We start from the raw sequence: 19,826 nt of genomic DNA, 5'->3' as shown, positions 1-19,826 counted from the left end.
GGTAATCCACTGTGCTAGTACTTCAATGGGAGTCAAACGCTTGTCCACTAGTAGTACACAGTGCACTTACCACTAATATCAGCGCTTGCTAGCAAGCTACAATGTGTTGAAGTGCTGAACTGATAATTGGAAGTTGGATGGTACTTATCACACTTTTGCAAATCCCCCTTCCACTCCCCTTGCGCCTTCCCCTTGGATATTGATCCGATGGCCCATATTGAAGTTTGCATAGTTTCCATAGATAGGTTGGTTTGCACCTGATATGTTCCCTATCTTCTAGGCCATGTAAGTTGATCAATCACATGCTTAGCTTTCCATACTTACTTATGATGGTCAGTTTCCTCGCATGCATGGATCTCTTAGTTTGACGACGTACTATTTGATTTGGGGTTAGATCGCCGGCCAGCAGCAGGTGGACACCATGGCCATAGGGCCACGGGACCTTTGGAATGAGTGGGCGACCCAGATCCTTGTATTGCTGAGTCTCACGCTGCAAGTCATCCTCCTGCTCCTCGCCGGGATTCACCGCCGTGAAGCCTCCCCTATGCCGAAGTTCATCCTATGGCTGGCGTACCAGCTGGCTGACTCCACCGCCATATACGCCGTTGGACACCTATCCCTCAGCAATGTTCCGGTCAAGCACCAGCTGGTGGCATTTTGGGCACCATTCCTCCTACTCCACCTCGGGGGCCCAGACAACATCACCGCCTACGCGCTCGAGGACAGCAAGCTCTGGCTACGCCATCTGCAGAACCTCGTCATGCAGGTCCTAGGTGCAGCATATGTCCTCTATAAGTATGTCGCTAGCGGCGACTCTTTCATCTTAATGTTCAGTGTCAGCGTTGTCAAGTATCCCGAGAGGACATGCATGGGCGCTCAAGCGCAGCAACTTGAATAGCATCCGGAGCTCTCTCAAGAAGGAACATGTTGGCCCGTTCCATCATTTCCATCCTTCGGATTTTGGATCAATGGTGAACGCCGTTGAAGACGATGAATCCTATGTCCGCAGTGCACACCCCATGTTCCATGTATGCAAGCGTGCAATTGTGGACTCTTGGGTGGTCACCGTCGACAAGGATCCAGCAGAGAACCAGAGCTCTTGGGAGGAGAAAAAGGATCTACAGAACCAGAACGTGGTGGTGGATTTGGATATTAAAAATGAAATAGAGGAAGATCACGAGGGCATGTGGACATTGATGGAGATGGAGCTCTCTCTCATGTACGACCTCCTGTACACCAAGGCAAGTGTGATCCACACTTGGTCCGGCTATGGCATCCGTGTCGCCTCCTCCCTCACCGCCGCAGCCTCAATCTTGCTCTTCTAGTTTAGTAGTAAAGATGGTCATAGTCTAGTTGATGTTGCCATTTCATATACCTTACTCGCCGGGGCCTTACTCTTTGAGACAAGGTCGCTATTGAGGGCGGTAGATGTTGGAGTTTTGGAAAGTGATCTTCACTGTTAAGGAAAAACAAACAACATCAGGAAAACATTTAATCCACCTATACATGATTAAGAAAGTTAATGGGCTGTAATCGGTGGGCCCAGATTAGTTTCTAAACTGAGGGCAAGGCCTTGCACCCGCAGCACTATAAATCTGAGGGGTGGCTGACTCATTTTTATTATCTGAAAACCCTAAATGTGATTAGCCACTCTAAATCCGATTACTAAGCGTGCTGAAGGGAAGCAGAAGCTTTGTCCTGCTGTTCATCTACATCTACAGCACGACTTCCTCATCTACTTCGTGGCTGGGAACAAGGAGAAGTTGTTGTTCATCATCGACATCAAGAACTTCATCAACAGAGAGATCTAAATCTCTCTAATTGGTGAAGGTCAAGTCTACTTCATCTACATCAGCAAATCTTCAAGAATAGAGGCATTCATGATGAGTACAGGCACTTGTTAGTTCTTAAGTAATTAATTCCGCATTAAGATAAATTAGTGATCATGATTAGGCTAAGCTAAGATCCTGTTTATGGATAATTAAATTCTATCAATCGGTATTAGATCCTACTTAGTTCTATCATGATCCTAATATCCAGAGACATCAAGTTTTAAGCCTATGTTAATAGCAGATTAGATCTGTTTATGCATAATCATGTGTTTAGTGCATTGCAGATTGGTTTTTATGTACCTTTAAACCCTAATTTGAAAGTGTAATGTGCAAATCAGTGTCATGCAATTAGTAGATTGGATCTACTAAGCTTCTGCAATAAGGTTTTCATGGGCGAATCAGATTATGATGCATGTTTATGAAGTCATTAGCCTAAATTATAATCAGATTGGATCCTAATTAATGCAAAACTTAATCTGATACCTCATATTAGATCTAAATAATTATGTTTAATGCTAATTCATGTTCAGACTGAAGAAAATTAAGGTTTATTTCATGATTAAGTCAAGTAATTAAGGTGAGGGTTTACGATTACTTAATCAGTTCCTCGAATTAGCCCACTGTTAATGTTTTATTCTGCGAATTAGCACTTGTTTCATGAAAATTAGATGCATCAATAAGCATGTAGAAGAAGGGGATTGCAAATTTCAGATCGCATCAAGAAAATCCCCAAATCTCATGATGAACCCTAACCCTAGGTGAGCATCAGTGGCTTACCTATTACTTATCTCCATGAGTAAGCTGTTGCCATGAGAAAGCACCACAGCAGGACCCCCCGATGGTGCCGCGCGCGACTTGGTCGCCCGCGACACCGGCGGGAGGACCCACAGTGGCGTCATGAGGAGGCGGCGTTGGCACTTGAGGAGCTCGCAGCGGGCGCGGCCTCTTGGCGGCGGCGCACTGGAGGCTGCCACGTGAGTGGAGCAGCGGCCGGCGGCGCGTAAAGGCTGCTGCAGCGACTGCTCAAGGGAATGAGAAGAAAGGAAAGGAGTGAGCCAGTTAGGGTTCCCCAACCAGCTCCGGCATTATATTTCGGGCGGCATCAGTTGCCAGCTGCCCGATTGGAACGGATGGTCGAGATCTCGCCGTGATTAGGGTTTTGTTGCGAGTGGGCTTAACTGGGCCGAGTGGCTGGCAGGCTGAGCTATTTGGGCCGCTGCTGCACGTGAATTTGGGCTGTGCGCAGGAGAAGTCTGGGTCAGTTTCGTTCTTTGGATTGGTTTATGAGTTTTAGCCCAGTTTTAGGTTTTAAAGCCTTTTTATTTATTGTTTAATGTTTTAAGCTTATTTCTTTACTCTTTTGAACAGTATTTCTTCGTTAGTTATGTGAAAGGCTTTATTCAATTTCTGTTGCACTTAAGATTACCAGAATTGTGTTTATTTAATGCCCATGAGTATTTGTTTCATATTGAGTTATCTATTGTTTGTAATTTCGCAAATAAAGTTTATTGCTTAATTTATTTACAATAGATATTTCTCAAATATGAATAGTGTTATTTCTCATAATTTTGATGTTGTAAGGTTATTTTTTATAATTGTGAAAAATTATCACTGATAATAAGTTCATTTATGGGCTATTGATGAGTCTCATTATTTCTGCACTATTAATGTTTGATGTGCTTGTTAAATGAGGGAAGATCTAATGATAAAATAAGGCTTGTTATTTCAGTGCAATTAACCTTAATAATGTTTAATGCGCTTACTATACAAGACAAAGTTTAAGGTTTTATGAGCCTTATCATTATTTACAGTGAAATTTGCTTTTATTATGCCTTATGTGTCTTTTTCACTGTTTTGAGATTTAAAATTCCAGAATAAGTTTATTCCTTTAATGTTTTATTATGCCTTAATGATGATTGTTGCATTAGTCTGCACTGTTTAAACTGAAAAATTATATGTTTTCCACCAAGTACAATTAAGATTATCTCTAATTAAATGGAACCATCGGGAAGTTTGATTAGAGTACACTTGTAATTAATTTCAACCATCGTTGTTTTAAGTATAAGTTAATGATAAGTTTCGTTTGCTTTCCCCGTCGGTGATGCAAATTGAAACTTATAGCATGATTTTAATCAGACCATCGTAGGGTTAATCTTGTGCTTTTATGTGCATCTTATTGTATAAGATTATTGAGACTTCAATTTTATGATTTTTCAGTGAATTATGAGGGCTTGCTAAGCACCATTGAGCCCTTTAATGGCACCAATTTTCCCAAGTGGAATAAAGAGATGCGTGCTATTCTCAAGGTTCTGGACCATGACTACGCACTTTGTGAGGATGAACGAGTTGCTCCTTTGGCAAATGCTGGGAGTTACGATGAGCAAATGAGAAAATATAACTCCAACTTGGAGAAATGGAAACGTTGCAATGAGCTTGGAAAAATAGTCATAAAGCAATCGACCTTAGTTGCCATAAGAGTACTTCCTTGTATAAAGAATGACGGGGAACTAAGTGCTAAGGAGTTTCTAAACTCCATTGAGGAAAATTATAAAGTTGATTATGCAAATTTTCTCATAAATAAGTCATGTACCTCACGTTATGATGGGCAAAGTGGTAGCATGTATTATATGGCTACAGAGTTGAAAGCTCGAAATTGCAAGTTTTGTCATTCACCTGGTCACATTACGAAGCAGTGCCCTGAGTTTAAGGAATGGATTTGAAAAATAAGGGTAATAGAGTTGCCTCATAAGTTCTCTTAAGTTAAAAATTTTCCCCTTAAGCTTGGTGGATTAATTGAGATGTATTCCCCTGCAGGTTATTAAGTTTGAACCATAAGTGAATAAGGGGAGTCAAGGGGAGAAAATTCAACAACTGATGATGGAAAGAAAGAGACTTTAGAAGCTTCGCATTAGTTAGCTTTTAGCTATTAGCTTGGCTCTAGTCTTTATATGATGATATATTTTAGATTAAGTAAAGCCATATTTGTTTCAGCTATAAGTGATTCTGAACATTTTGTTAAGTTTTGAGATAATAAAGACATCATCATTGTTGATTTTACTATCTTGTCAAGTAATTTTCATATATATTTCTTGCATATTAAGTTATTGATGAGATCTTGCCGAAATTGTGATATTATTAGTTAAAAAAATCACATTTCGAAGGGGAGAATTGAAATGTCTCATCAAGTATAAGAGATACTCCAGTCATTAGTTGTGAGCCTCATAATGAAAGACACACTCCAGTCATTAGCTATAAGACAATAAATGAGCTATAAGTGATCATGTTTTTATTTGCCCATTAATAAAGGAAAGGCTGGATTAGTAAATCGGCACATATATAAAGGGTGAATATGGCAAACCATGCTCAAGTACACCATTGTGATAGGAGAGATACTCCATAATTGCCAATTGTCTCAAATAAAGTTAAGTGTGACTTTATTCGTTATTCTGGCCATCGCTGATTAATGGATAAGTTCACTAAGTTTTGTTGTTCTAGTTCATTTAGCCATCGTTGTTTGACTAGTTCAACGAAGCTCGAGACATTTGAAGTATGGCTTATATTTATCATTTCTGGCCATCGCTGTTTGGTAAATATTTGACCATAAGTTTTGCTGCTCTTGTTCATTTCTGGCCATCGCTGGTATGGGCTTGATCAGTAAAGGAAGTTGATCAATGGTATTACAATTATGCTAAGTTAAAGGATTTAAATCATAATAAGTCATGAAGAGCTACCATTTATGGATACCCTAATAAGTCTAAGAGATACCATTCCTACTGCTCTAGTTGTCTCAACTGTCATGTTCCTAAAGGAATGTAAAAATTAGTTGTTTCAACTATTGTGTTCCTAAAAGAATGCAGAGATTAGTGGGTGTCAGTGGGAGCTCACAAAGGAGGAAGAGATATCTTGAGAATAGATGCAGGGTTAGTTTCTTGCACCTATGATTCAAGTATGCGATACTCATAATATATTTATTTATGCCATTAGTTAAGTACACATCCATCTCAAACTACCATATATATATTTGTTGAGAATTCTCATAAGTTGATTAAACTCAACATCAAGATGTGGTATGTAATAATTGATGTTGGCATAAAAGAAAGAACCTCATTTGTTTTAAAGATCACTATTAAGGAGGCCACAAATTGAGTCTATGAGCTTAAATCTATAAGTATGGATTTTAGTATAAATTTCTAATGGAGTCAAAACAATAGACTATAAAGGGTCTATGATATGAGTGTGATTCCAAAAGAAAATTAAATTACTAAGCTTATAGCTTACCATGATTCAAAATTTTCATGAGTAATATATATGTATACACACACACACACACACACACACACACACTAAAGGTGAAAAAGGTTATTATCCTAATACTTTTAATGGATGATGCTCTACTAACCAAAGTGGTCATCTTAATATGCTGCTAAGATCAAGAGCTTTTGTATCATTCAATCAGATTTAAAGTAATCTTGGTGAAAGCCTCTTATGTTTTGGGCATCAATATACACTAAGATTGGACCAAGGAAGTGTTAGGATTATTAATAGAGACATAAGTTGTCTAAAGTAATAAAATGAGAATAATGTTAAGATACGTTGTTCTATTTGCTTAATGAAGCAAATTATGTCTAAATATCCTAAGAATAAAGTTAAGATAAAGAAAAGGAAGACGTTCCTTATGCTTCAGCTATCTGAAGCCCATGCATGAGTCTTTAAGTGGTTGACTTGGCATTTGCAAACCAGAAAGATTTATGTCTTTGAATTTTATCCATGGGTGGTCCACTGGATAAGAAGAAAGACACTTTAGCATGCTTGTTTATTATGAACTATTCAGTTAAGAGTTCTATATGAGTGTATGGATGTAAAAGTGCACATTAGATTATATCCTTCACTCTTGCAGAAAAGAGCAATTATATTGAGAGCTCTAAGCAAACTTAGCATAATGAAAGCTAAGATTGTATAAAGCATGTTTTAACTCATCAAGTTTAAGAGTTATATTCCGGTATAAAATCTAAGAATAGCAAATTGATACTGCTATGATTGCGGTATTCATTCGAGTAACAACATAATTATTGACGATGTCTAGACTATTGATGATTAAATATTATGTTGTGAAAGAAAGGTCCTAGGATCAAGTAATTAAAGCTAAAGAAATAAGATTGAGTTAATGCTAGCAAATCTTATTAAAGACATGTCGCTCATCCCATTTAAATTTTCGCGAAATTAAGTATGGGATTTGCGAGCCGTCTTGGAGCTGATTCTGGGTACATGATCGTTCTCAAATAAGAGATAAGCGTTCTATCAAAGTATTGCAGTGAACTGTGGGTAATGGAGTCCCGGTAGTGAATTAAATACTACCAATGACACATTGGTCCGGTCTTACTATTGTACTGAGTGTGAACATAAGTTTAAAGGGAACATAAGTTATTAATCGTTCGATCAAGTGGGAGAATGTTGGAGTTTTGGAAAGTGATCTTCACTGTTAAGGAAAAACAAACAACATCAGGAAAACATTTAATCCACCTAAACGTGATTAAGAAAGTTAATGGGCTGTAATCGGTGGGCCCAGATTAGTTTCTAAACTGAGGGCAAGGCCCTGCACCCGTAGCACTATAAATCTAAGGGGTGGCTGACTCATTTTTATTATCTGAAAACCCTAAATGTGATTAGCCACTCTAAATCCGATTACTAAGCGTGCTGAAGGGAAGCAGAAGCTTTGTCCTGCTGTTCATCTACATCTACAGCACGACTTCCTCATCTACTTCGTGGCAGGGTATAAGGAGAAGTTGCTGTTCATCATCGACATCAAGAACTTCATCAACAGAGAGATCTAAATCTCTCTAATTGGTGAAGGTCAAGTCTACTTCATCTACATCAACAAATCTTCAAGAATAGAGGCATTCGTGATGACTACAGGCACTGGTTAGTTCTTAAGTAATTAATTCTGCATTAAGTTAAATTAGTGATCATGATTAGGCTAAGCTAAGATCTTGTTTATGGATAATTAAATCTAACAGTAGAGTCAAGCTGGACATATGCCTTCTTGTGCAACACCTGATGAAGTTGGCTCCGGTACGCCGCTCTCTGCACCGGCAGGTGGGATCGACTTCGCTGGCTTGTCAAGGCGATCATGGGAACAGGCAGGAACAGCAGATCGGCGCGAAGGTGGTCCGGCAAGATTGGGCAATACAACATGCTTCATGTTTCCAGCCACCACAACAGAGCCTACGACCCACTGGTGGGCAGAATTGCCAGGATGCTAGGATATCAGGAATGGTGGCTCAGGCACTATTATTCGGGGAGCGTCCAACTTTCAGAAGACCTGAAGTACCAGCTGTTAGAGTACACAAAGCGCCTAGCGAGGAGGGGATTGAACATGCAGGGTGTGATCACAATGGACCGGGGTCAATGTGCTTTTTATGTTCATCAGGAGATGGGCCTGTACAAATCTATCTGAACAAGAAAACGACATTGGAGTCGAATTCCAAGAGGGCATCATCATTTGGCACATCGCAACAGAATTACAGAAGTTTTCATCACCAAAAGCAGAGGATATGACGACGCCGAGGATGCAGGAGACCAGGTGAAGGACATCCGGACCCTATCCAACTACATCATTTTCCTGCTGGTGGACCGCCCCTACATGCTACCAGGCTCACAGCATGTTATACCGGCAAATAACCCGCAATAATCTTACCGAAATGTGGGATCGCAGTCTGGAACATCAAAAGGGGGCCGTATTCGCAAAACTTAAGGCTTTCTTCAGCCTGCATGATGACCCTAATTCCGCTGGATCGCAGCACGTAGAAAACCATGCAAAGTTCCTATTCACGGAGAAACCAAAACCCACCCTTGCTGTGCCGCGCCTGTATTTTCCTACAGTGTTGCTAAAAAGCTACTTGACAGGATGGAGAAGAAAGGAAGGACGGCCATGTTGCAACTACTCCTTGACGTGTGGAAAGACTTTCTTGTGTATGGGGCCAATAGATGCAGCAGGGAGTCCCATGCCAAGAAGCTCAGCAATGGTGGTGAGTTGACTACGATCTTGTGGATTATGACAGACTACCTTCATCTCAATGCTTATACTGCTGCACGTGCACAACAGAGGCGTCAGGGTTAATTATTATAGTGCCGCAGTTTATTATGAGCAAATCTTGTTCTGTCTTCTGTATCTGAAACTTGTCCATCATAGAGTTAATTCATTTCTATCCATATATCATCACAAGTTACAAGCATGCAACGAAATTGTTCATTGTTGTTTAGCTAGTTATTATTTATTCCTTCATTAGTGTTGGCGTAGTTATTTTTGGAGCAGCAAGCCATGCAAAGCTGCAAGAAGCTAAATATTTTAAGTGTATATTACCAACTACGTGCACTTGTATAACTCTTTTTTTTATCTTACTATCGTCTGCCGAATGCCACAGCAGTAAGAAACTTTGGGGTAGCACTCCCCTGTTTCAACATTCCTCTGTTCCGTCGCTTTCTAGTACAGCTAGCACAAGGCTCTTTTTTTTGTATTCTTCATTTCGTTTTCATGTTTGTCATCAAGTCATACTTTAGGCTAAAACCACCATTCTGGTTGTTGAGTCGCCACATTAAAATAGCAAATTTCACCAGAAATATGATAAATATTTAAGAACACGATAACTATATGTATATATTCAAAATACTCGTACCCTATACGTAATGAGTATGTAGACATTTGTTTCTGAACCTGCTAGAAATACATCTGTCTGTAACGGCTGGGTGACAACCAGAGGGATAAGCAGGTGGGTCATTAAGAGAAGTCAGCAAGTCAGATCACACTTAATCTAATTAAGAAAAGTCATTCTGACTCAGTCTATGCTCGTGAACGTGGAAGTTGACACGCCTCCCACCCACCAGCAGGTCCAATTCCCATGAGACCTATGGTGCATGCCAAGTGTCACACCCCATTTAATTAAGAAATGAGATAAATCTCATATATGCGCTAGAATCAAGTATACACATATATGATAGACATTATAAGTAAATATATTAAGAGACAGTATCCAAAACGTAAGCAAAATAGAGAAAATAACTTTATTACACTCCGACAAATAAAAAAAAGGTCTTTAGTTATTTCACCAATATCCTAGATGAGTACCGCAGCCGCGGCTTCCTCCACAGTCATCTTGAAGTCGCTGAAGTGCTAAACTTTCACTTTCTCTTCTGAACAGCAGATAGGGAGGGTTACAACCAGAGGCATAAGCCGGTGGGTCATTAAGAGTAGTCAGCAAGTCAGATCACACTTAATCTAATTAAGAAAAGTCATTAGAGTATTCGACTCGGTCGTATGCTCGTGAACGTGGAAGTTGACACGCCTCACACCCACCAGCAGGTCGAATTCCAATGAGACCTATCGTGCATGCCCAGATGGACCTATTAAAGCACAACAAGACTACACTGGCCGTGTGTATCCTGTAAGTGCACAAAATTTCCACGCTGCTGTTTGCCTTTAGTAAAAAGGTGGTCATATGTTCTCACTTGCTACCCCCATCCACCCTGCCGTGCATCATGTGTCCAGCTAGCGTCACTCACACGGCCACACACTACCCATGGACTCATACCCCCTGTCTGTCGCCTCCAGTTCAGGTTGTTGTGCTAGACAGATGCACCAAAGAATACATCCTTCCATAGTTGATTCCTCGTCTGCAACTCTCCTCTCTGATCCCATCCCACAAGTCGCCATGTTTCGTCCTTGCCTCATACTGTTTTGGCTGCTCTTGTGCCTAGGATTTATTAGCTACCATTCTTGTGCTGCTGCAACTGGCAGCACTCTGGCAGCAGGCAGAGCGCTCAACAGTAGCGAGCGGCTGGTCTCCACCAACGGCAAGTTCGCGCTCGGCTTCTTCCAAACAGGCTCCAGTAAGTCATCTGGGAACACCACTTTGCCCAACTGGTACCTAGGCATATGGTTCAACAAGATCCCCAAGTTCATAGATGTGTGGGTTGCCAATAGAGATATGCCAATACCAGAGCCCTCCCTCAACATGTCAAAGCTCACATTCACAGCAGATGGCAATCTAGTCATCGTGAACCATGTAGCAAAGTCTGAAATCTGGTCCACCAAGATTTTTAGTAGAACAAAATCCAGTAGCAACATCATTGCTGTGCTCTCCGATAACGGAAACCTTGTCATACAAGATGCCTCGGAAGCCACCAGAGTTTTATGGCAGAGCTTTGACCACCCAACAGATGTTGTCCTCCCTGGCGGGAAGATTGGCCACAACAAGGTCACTGGTATGAAGTATAGGGTTGTGTCAAAGAAGAACCTAGTAGACCCAGCCTCGGGCTCATACTGCATGGAGCATGACCCGGGTGGTTCCAAGCAAATAGTTGATAAGCTTTGCAACACATCTACAGTGTATTTCTCCACGGGCGAATGGAATGGGAAGTATTTCTCCTCGGTCCCTGAAATGTCTGCCAATGCTTTTGCCTTTGTCAAATTCATCGACACCCGTGAAGAAGAATATTGGACTGTCAACACGTTCGATGAGGCGGTGACCGCATTCATCCTACTTGACTCCAATGGCCTGACCAAGATGCTTATTTGGGTCAATGCCTTGCAAGATTTGGAAACACTCTACACCCAACCCAAGGGTTCATGTGATGTTTTCGCTGTATGTGGACCTTTCACAATCTGCAATGACAACACACTTCCACTATTGTGCACCTGCATGGCAGGGTTCTCTGTGAAGTCGCCCAAGGACTGGAACCTAGATTACAAGAGGGGTGGCTGCATGAGAAATACTCAACTAGAATGCAGTAGGAACAAAACCACAAAAGAGTTGACTGACCAATTCTTTCCCATACCTAGTGTCAGCAGATTGCCTGACAATGCTCATGCCATGGAAGCTGTTGCAAGTGCACAGGAATGTATGAATGTTTGTCTAAGTAATTGTTCTTGCACAGCATATTCATACAGTACAGGCGGCTGCTCGATATGGAAAGGTGAACTACTTAATGTAAAGCAGCATAATGGTACAACAGATACTAATGGAGAGATCCTTTACCTACGCCTTGCTGCTGAAGATGTGCAAAGTTGGGGAAATAGTGGGAGAAGGCGAATGATCATTGGTATTCTCATTGGTGCAAGTGTTTTTGCTTTGGTTTTGTTTGTTGTTGTGCTGTTACTAGTTATTCAGAGGAAGAAGCGCAAGTCGTGCAATGATTCAAACAGCATGAAAGGTAGTGGTGGAGTTTTAGCTTTTAGATATGTTGATTTGCAGCGTGCAACCAAAAGTTTCTCGGAGAAGATTGGTGGAGGTGGTTTTGGTAATGTGTTCAAGGGGATTCTAAGTGACTCAACTGGCATAGCGGTAAAAACTCTTACTGGTGCATGCCAAGGAGAAAAGCAATTCAGAGCTGAGGTCAGTACAATTGGAATGATTCAACATGTTAATTTAGTAAAATTGATTGGTTTCTGTTCGGAAGGTGATAGAAGGATTATTGTTTATGAGTATATGCAGAATCGCTCTCTTGATGTTCATTTGTTTCGAAGCAACGGTACTATACTAAATTGGGGCACAAGGTACCAAATTGCCATAGGGATTGCAAAAGGGTTGTCCTACTTACACGAGAGTTGTCGTGAATGCATCATACATTGTGATGTTAAGCCAGAAAATATACTTCTTGATACATCATTTGTTCCTAAGATTGCAGACTTTGGGATGGCAAAACTTTTAGGGAGAGACTTCAGTCGTGTTCTTACTACGATGAGAGGAACTATCGGGTATCTCGCACCAGAATGGATTAGTGGGGTCCCTATCACACAAAAGGTTGACGTTTATAGCTATGGAATGTTACTATTTGAAATTGTATCAGGAAGGAGGAACAAATCCGAAGAATGTAAAACTAGTGGTGATCATGCTGTTTATTTTCCTCTAAAAGCTGCACGGAAGGTTCAGGTGGAGGACTTTGGTAGCTTAATCGATCACCAATTACTTGGTGAGATAAACACAGAGGAGGTTGAAAGATCTTGCAAAGTTGCATGTTGGTGCATTCAAGACAATGAATTTGATCGCCCAACAATGGGTAATGTGGTTCAGGTTCTTGAGGGTCTAGTAGACCTTGGCATGCCCCCAGTGCCAAGGCTACTTGAGACTATACTGGGAAGCTCTACTTTACCATGAACTTTCTTCTGAACTGATACTTCAACATGAACTTACTATATGAAAGCAATAGCTCCTTGTGTCTGACGACATATATATGAACAAAACCATATTGGCTCCTCGATCAGAGCAGTCATATCTGTTAGAATAAATAGTTTTGCATCCACACTTTCCTGCTGTCATTGGCTCATTTGTAATGCTCTATTGTTGAAGCTAAATATCTTATATTCCATATACTCTGCTACTTGAGTTACTTGTGGCCTACTGCTTATTTTCATTATGCCTGAATTTAATGTGCATGGTTCCAATGGTAGAAACCCTTGATCCAGAAAATCTGGTCACTGCGGTTTTCCTTTCCCCTTGCTCCCTCATTCAATTCTAGAACCATCAGTCCAGCGTCCAGGATCGATTTCATCCAGCCTTGTGACCTATGTACTGTTGGATGCACTGTGTACTCAACTAATATGCACAAAGCGTTGACAGAATGATGGTCTGGTTGGAGGCGCGAGCAGAGTGGATGAGGACGGTATCTTTTTATGTACCAATACGAGCTCTTTTAGTAATTAGTTAAAAAAGAGCTCCCTCCTTCAAGAAAATAGTTATTTTATAATATATATGTTAATGGTGATGATACAAAAACTTGATGAATCTAACAAGTTGAATAGGTCTCTATGACAGACACTTGATGATGCCAATTCAAACATTTTCCCTTTCAGTGAGTTAATTGGTGTCGCTTTATTTGACAAATATCACCCATCCACTAAATTAAATAGAAGATGACTAGTTCAGATGAAGCCACTGTAACAAACATGGCACCATTTATACTATTTCGAGTGATTTTGATGATCATATGACAACACAATCAATGGGACAAATGGTTGTGTTACTGAAGTAATCGAGCTTACTGAGGCATGCAGTGCAGCTATACTTCAATAATTGCCTGAGAAGAAAAAGGATTCAGGGTGCGCCACTATCAGATGTTCGATAGGGGCACAGAGCTTCGACAAATCCCTATGTGATCTGGGTGCCAGTGTCAATGTGATGCCTAAGGCAGTCTTTGACCAGCTCAACTACTCAGTGTTGACTCCAATACCTACACAGTTGCAGATGGTTGACTCCTCGGTACGACACCCAGAGTGAATCGCTGAGGATGTTCCAGTGAGGGTGCGGGACTGTTTTGTCCCAGTCGACTTTGTGGTACTTGATATGGATAATCAGAAGGAAATCACCTTCATTCTAGGACGGCCATTCTTTAATATAGCAGATGCACACATCGATGTTAGGTCCGGAGAAATCCGACTCCATGTCAATGGTAAAGAGGAGAAATTTGACTACCGGCCTAAAAAGGAGCAATGCTTAATGATCCGGATCAAATTTGGGCCAAATCCTCAGAAGATCAAAAAGTCGAAGTCACACCTTCTCAGAAAGACAGCCTTATCTGTTTCATAAAGATGTTCATAAAGGATGATCAGATAAGATGAAAAAGATCTAAGAAGAAGGGTAATTCAAAAGTTGCGAAGACCGAGGATCCTACTCCTGCGCCATCTATGCCAACAAATAAGACCAAGAAGATGTGGCGAAAGAAGAAGAAGACGTCATCGTCGCTACTACTTCTCCAGGTACGGACGAAATGACCTCAACCTAATCAGGTATGGAGAAAGGTCCTACTTTTCGGACCCTAAACAAAGAGTTAACTTGGGGGGAGGCCCCCTCCCCTAAGTCAACTATATCCCTTTATTTTCTTTTGAATAAATTAGATAAATTTTGGAAACAAAATAAATATTTACTGCTTTATTTCCCTTTATCATACGCGGTAAGAATGTTTTAACTTCATATGAAAGTTGAAAGGATGAGTTTTGCTTTGTTCTACCTTGTCTGTTTTGTCTAGATTTTGACTATAAGAGTTCTCCTAAGTTTAAGTCTGTTGGCTATGTAAACACTTTGCCATAAACTTGAAAGTTTTGTGGGTTGCATATGCTTGATCTAAGTCTAGGTTGTTGCGAGTATAGATATGGTAAATAAAGTCGTACGACCTTGTTCTAGTAATGCTTGAATTCTGGAGTTTTTGTTTTCAAAAAGATCAAAAAGGCAAGTTCCTTAGTGATAAGCAAGTGCTACCAGAGCCATATGTCATACACCGAGAGAAAACCTTATACATATGTTGCTTGACATTCTATTGAGTTTTGTCAAATTTTGTGACCCTAGTGAGAATCTTTTCATGCTTTCTCGATCATAAGCACGTACATGTCCCCATCCACTTGCGACATTCCTACATCGGGAATTAGCATCACCATCATCCATCAATAAATGCTCCATATTTTGGTAGACTCTCTCGTAGAACATCCCAAAAATAAGATACGATATTAGACTATGGTTGCCCCAAAAAGAGAAAAGATGACATGCCAAAGAAGCATGGCAAAAAAAACAGAGAGAGAGAAAAGAAAGAGAGGGGTTGTCATATCTGAAAAAAGGGGGATGATATAAGAGAGAGAGAACCAATGCTTTAAGGAGTAAGCCATACCACCATTCATCTATCCATCCACACACGTGCACCTTTTGATCGAGATTGCATGACTTGTTTCTCCATGAATCCTCTCTTTGACTTTACAATATATGGAATGCAAGTATGACCTGTTCTTACCCTACCTTGAGCTCCACAAAAGCTTTATCTACAGTAGGGAAGACCCAAGGCAGATACTGCCTGGTGAGGATAATAAAAGTTGAGTGCTTCGAGAGAATCATTTTGGGGAACGGAGCCATATTTTCAAAAATCCTCTTCAAAATATCTCCAGAAGGGTTGCAGATCTATAAACAAGTGAGTATTGCTTTTGCGAACCGTTCTAACTCTCAACAACCCAAGACAAGAAGACAGCTAAAAAGCCCCATGGAGGAGTAAGGTACTAGAGCAAACGTATGAGAGCCAACTCATTCAAACTTATAGATGAATATGTTTGCTTTAGACTATGACACGGTAGGTAGATAGGAGTCAAAGTGATTTTCTGATCAACAACTTGATTTGTCCTGCTTTGCTCGGGACGAGCAAAGGATAGCTTGGGGATCTTGTTGACGCTCACTAACGACCATTTCTAGGCGTCAATTTGATCAGAAAATTATGAGAGTTTGCATTTCTTATGCGCATCTTTATCCAAATAAATCACTAAACCACACTTTACCTTTTAGAATATGCAAGATGTGTTTTTGAGCTAATATGCAGGTTGCAAGCACACTTTAGCCTGACAGAAAATCACAAAAAATATCAGAGCATAGATTCAGGCTCAATTCGACCAAGTGTAGCCCAAGAACCAAAACAAATCTACTTAAGACAGGCCATACCCTGGTGATCAGACAAAAGGAGGCCCAGGACAGCCCAGCCCCCAGTAGTTGGGGGGCGGTTGGGGCCACTGGGTGGCCGGCCGACCACCCTGGTCGGCCGACGGCCTAGTGGGCCCCTATTGACGCTCGCTAACAACCATTTCTCAGCGTCAATATGGATACAATAAGTGGATGGGCTTGCATTACTTACACTCATGTCACTAATAAATCACCGAATTCCACATGTCCCTCTAGATTTCTATGAGTGCAGGTTTTAGCTGGAAATGAAGGGCAATCAGACCCTTTTAATCCAAGGAGCAAGATGTCATCCAATCAGACGCCACCACACGAGCATCACATGGATTGGAGGGCCCACTAGATAGGAAAACTGACATAAAAAACAGTCATGTCAGCATCCAGGAGCTAGAGGGCCCACAGGGCAGTCACTGGACCAAAAGGAGAAGGCTGGTGGGGCCGGCCCATGGGCCCCACCTCCTTACTCCTTCGACGTGGCAGCTCCCTATTGGTCCCTAATGTCAGTTCAAGGTCCATATGCCTCCATTCCCGGCCGAGGAGAGGGCCTAGGGCATTCAACAGGGATGCTGCCTCCATAAGGAATGCCCCAGCCAGCAAGGCATACGTGACGGCAACATCTACCTTGTGACCATCCCTACCACTGAAATGGAACAGCAGAGACGAGGCAGCAATGGCGGCAGATGAGGCAAAACGGATGAAGTAACCTGGCCAAGTGTGGATCACGGCAGCCTTGGGGTAGAGGATGTCGTACAACAGGGAGAGCTCCATCTCCGCGAATGCCCACATGCCCTTGGAGCCTTCCTTCCTAAGAGCCCTCAGCATCTCAAAGGTGTTGTGCTCAGGATCTTTCTATAGCCAAGAATCCACCGTTGCATGCTTGCATATGTGGAACATGTAATGAGCACAACGCAAATACGCTTCATCTTTGTTGATGGTTTTCTTCAGTAATCCTTGATCCCAATCATTGAAGTGATGATGCCTAGCGAGTGATTGCTTCTTGAGAGAGTTTCCGATGCTGCTCATGTTACCGCCCTTGATTGCCACAACCCTCTCTGCATACTTGCCGATGCCGACCGCCCACATCAACAAGGCGGCCAGGATGAGGAAGGTGTCATCTCGAGGGAGATGCTTTTAGAGGATGTATGTTGCTGTTATCACCTCCACCATGAAGACCTGCAGGTGGCGTAGCCAGAGTAGGTTGTCATGGAACGCGTACGCAGTGATGCTGTTCGAGCCGCTGCGGTGTAGGAGAAGGAAGGGTGCCCAGAATGGCATGAGCCGGTGGTCGCGCGGCGCGCTGCTCAGGGAGAGGAGTCCAATTGCATAGATCCCTATCGTGTCAGCCAGGTGGTATGCCAGCTAGGGGTGGTAAAGGGCCCAAGATTTTGAACTAGAAAATTTAAGAGCCGGGCCCTAAAAGGGCTGGGCTCTAATATAATATAATTTTGAACTAATAAATTTAAGGGTCTTGTTGAGCTGTGAAGAGTCCACTAGGGCCATGGCCCATTACTACGAGGAATCTTATACATCTTCCGGAAGATTTTTTCTTTCCCACCTTCCAATGTTTGAGATCCGTGCCAACTATCTCATCCGTTGGATCTTCTTAACCTAATCTTCTTCCTCCTCCTGCCCTCTTCCTCACTGTGCGCCGCCGTCGCCCCTGATCCCGCGCTCCGCCCGCTGCGCCATCGCTGCGTCGCCCTGCTGCTGCGCCTGCTTGCCGCGCACTGCTGCTGCGCATGCTGCTGCTGCGGCACGCGCTGCCATGCGGTGCTGCTGCTGCGGCACGCACTGCTATGCGGTGCGGTGCTGCTGCTGCTGCAGTACGCTGCTGCCGCTGCCGCGCGCTGCGGCTGCTGCGGCATGAAGCCACGCGCTGCTATCCCGCGGTGTTGCTGCTGCTCCGCGCACTGCGCCTGTGCCCACCGACGCTGGAGAAGAACCACCCAGCTCGCAGAAGAAACCTTCAACATTTCCATTCAACATTTTCAATAATTTATGTTTCCAATTTCAACATTTATCTTCACAGTTTCAACATTTTGAAAGCCAAATGTTGAACATGTTTAACAAAATGTTGAGTTGATTCTACTAAAGTATTGAACATCTTTGCCACAGATAATTGGACTAAATGAGCTTTAAAGATAGATATCTTATCTATCTTCCACAAGATAGATAGGAGCCCCCCATTACTAACCCTGCCAGCCACAGAGGGACCCTCAGGAACATGGAGGCCCTGCGTCGCCGGATTCCGGCGAGGGGTAGGAGGAGGACATGCAGGCTGAGGCTGAAGAGCAATAGGATCTGGATGGCCCAACAGTTCCAGAGGTGCAGTGGGTTCACAGCCATTTGGTTCTCGCGTATAATAGTGAAATTAATGATTCTTCCGAGGAGGATAGATCAACCTGCTCCATCCAATCAACATGTGTAAATTGAAAAGATCGCTTGTCAACAGGCCATGATCAGTACAGAAAATTCATTGTAAGCCAAATATGATATTATCATTTCCTTAGAGATGAATGCTCCGAAATCATCAGTGTTCTCATAAGTTCTTGAGAGAAGTCCAAATGATGGGTAGGAATACTTTTGGTGCTAGCCTAACAGATTTTTTGCTAGCTATTTTCCGTTTTGTAGATGAGATTTCTCCCTATTGAGTGTAACTTTGTTACTAATCTCTCACGCCATGTCGTTTTTCCAGACTTTGTTAGCATTGAATAAATTTGCTAGGAACATATCCTATATAGTAGTAGTCTGTAAACATAAGTAAACCTCAGGCTCTAGGGGCAGTTATGACGTACTTTGATGACACCTGTGAGATTTAAATATTACAAAATCTGGTACAAATATCACAACACAAATTAAGAAAATGTTGCCATGAATTTTATTATACAGATAATAATTTTTTTTTCGCGACCGTTACAGATAATAATTGAATGTGATATTCAAATTCTGTGCTGGTGGATAATATAAACATCACCTATAGCTGATTTGACTAAATGAGGAAAAAATCATCTAAATTAAGAAATCATTGTAAAGTCTAAATAATACTGAGAGTCGATCTTATGAATGCTTAGCCATGTAATTATATTGGGGTTGAATAGGAAGGAAAACCTCTATCATCCTTAATGAAGATCACTTTGAGGGAAATAAACATTGCTACTGTCAATAATATTTGAGACTGATGTGGTGAAGGAATTTTTATATACATGTTCATACTTTTGAGGTAATCTGTAGTACAGGAAGGAAAACGTCGAGGTAGTGGTGTGCGTATACCAGTGATAACTAGTTGTCAGCAGCTCGTGGTAATACCACCCTCCTCGTCGTATCCACTGATGAGGAAAATTTGAGTGGTGTTCAAGCCTTTTGATCGAGATAAGTATAAGTTCAGAAGACAGAAAACCAAGTGTGACCACTTGAATTTCTTGAGATGAATGCGGCTGGTCTGCAAAAATGAGATTATGAAGAGTGGGAATCTGGAGAAAGCATTGTAATAACTGCTATGACAATATAATACAAGAAC

The 19,826-nt window shown here is 41.8% G+C and overlaps 1 protein-coding gene and 1 pseudogene across 1 annotated transcript; both read left to right on the top strand.

Annotated features, from left to right (window-relative positions):
* Positions 1-421: 421 nt before the first annotated feature.
* Positions 422-1,811, top strand: LOC120639867 (annotated as a pseudogene).
* An 8,512-nt stretch (positions 1,812-10,323) lies between these two features.
* On the top strand, positions 10,324-13,193 carry LOC120639653 (G-type lectin S-receptor-like serine/threonine-protein kinase At2g19130). Its single transcript, XM_039915512.1, has one exon. The coding sequence runs from the start codon at positions 10,406-10,408 to the stop codon at positions 12,980-12,982; it is 2,577 nt and encodes an 858-aa protein (XP_039771446.1). The 5' UTR covers positions 10,324-10,405; the 3' UTR covers positions 12,983-13,193.
* The last annotated feature ends 6,633 nt before the right edge of the window (positions 13,194-19,826 follow it).

This window comes from Panicum virgatum, chromosome 7K, assembly GCF_016808335.1.
Source record: "Panicum virgatum strain AP13 chromosome 7K, P.virgatum_v5, whole genome shotgun sequence".
Lineage (NCBI taxonomy): Eukaryota > Viridiplantae > Streptophyta > Magnoliopsida > Poales > Poaceae > Panicum > Panicum virgatum.
This window is presented reverse-complemented; position numbering and strand designations above follow the sequence as displayed.

What these genes read in the sequence shown, in the direction of transcription:
- LOC120639653 (XM_039915512.1), top strand. Translation starts at nt 10,406, where the DNA reads ATGGACTCATACCCCCTGTCTGTCGCCTCCAGTTCAGGTTGTTGTGCT.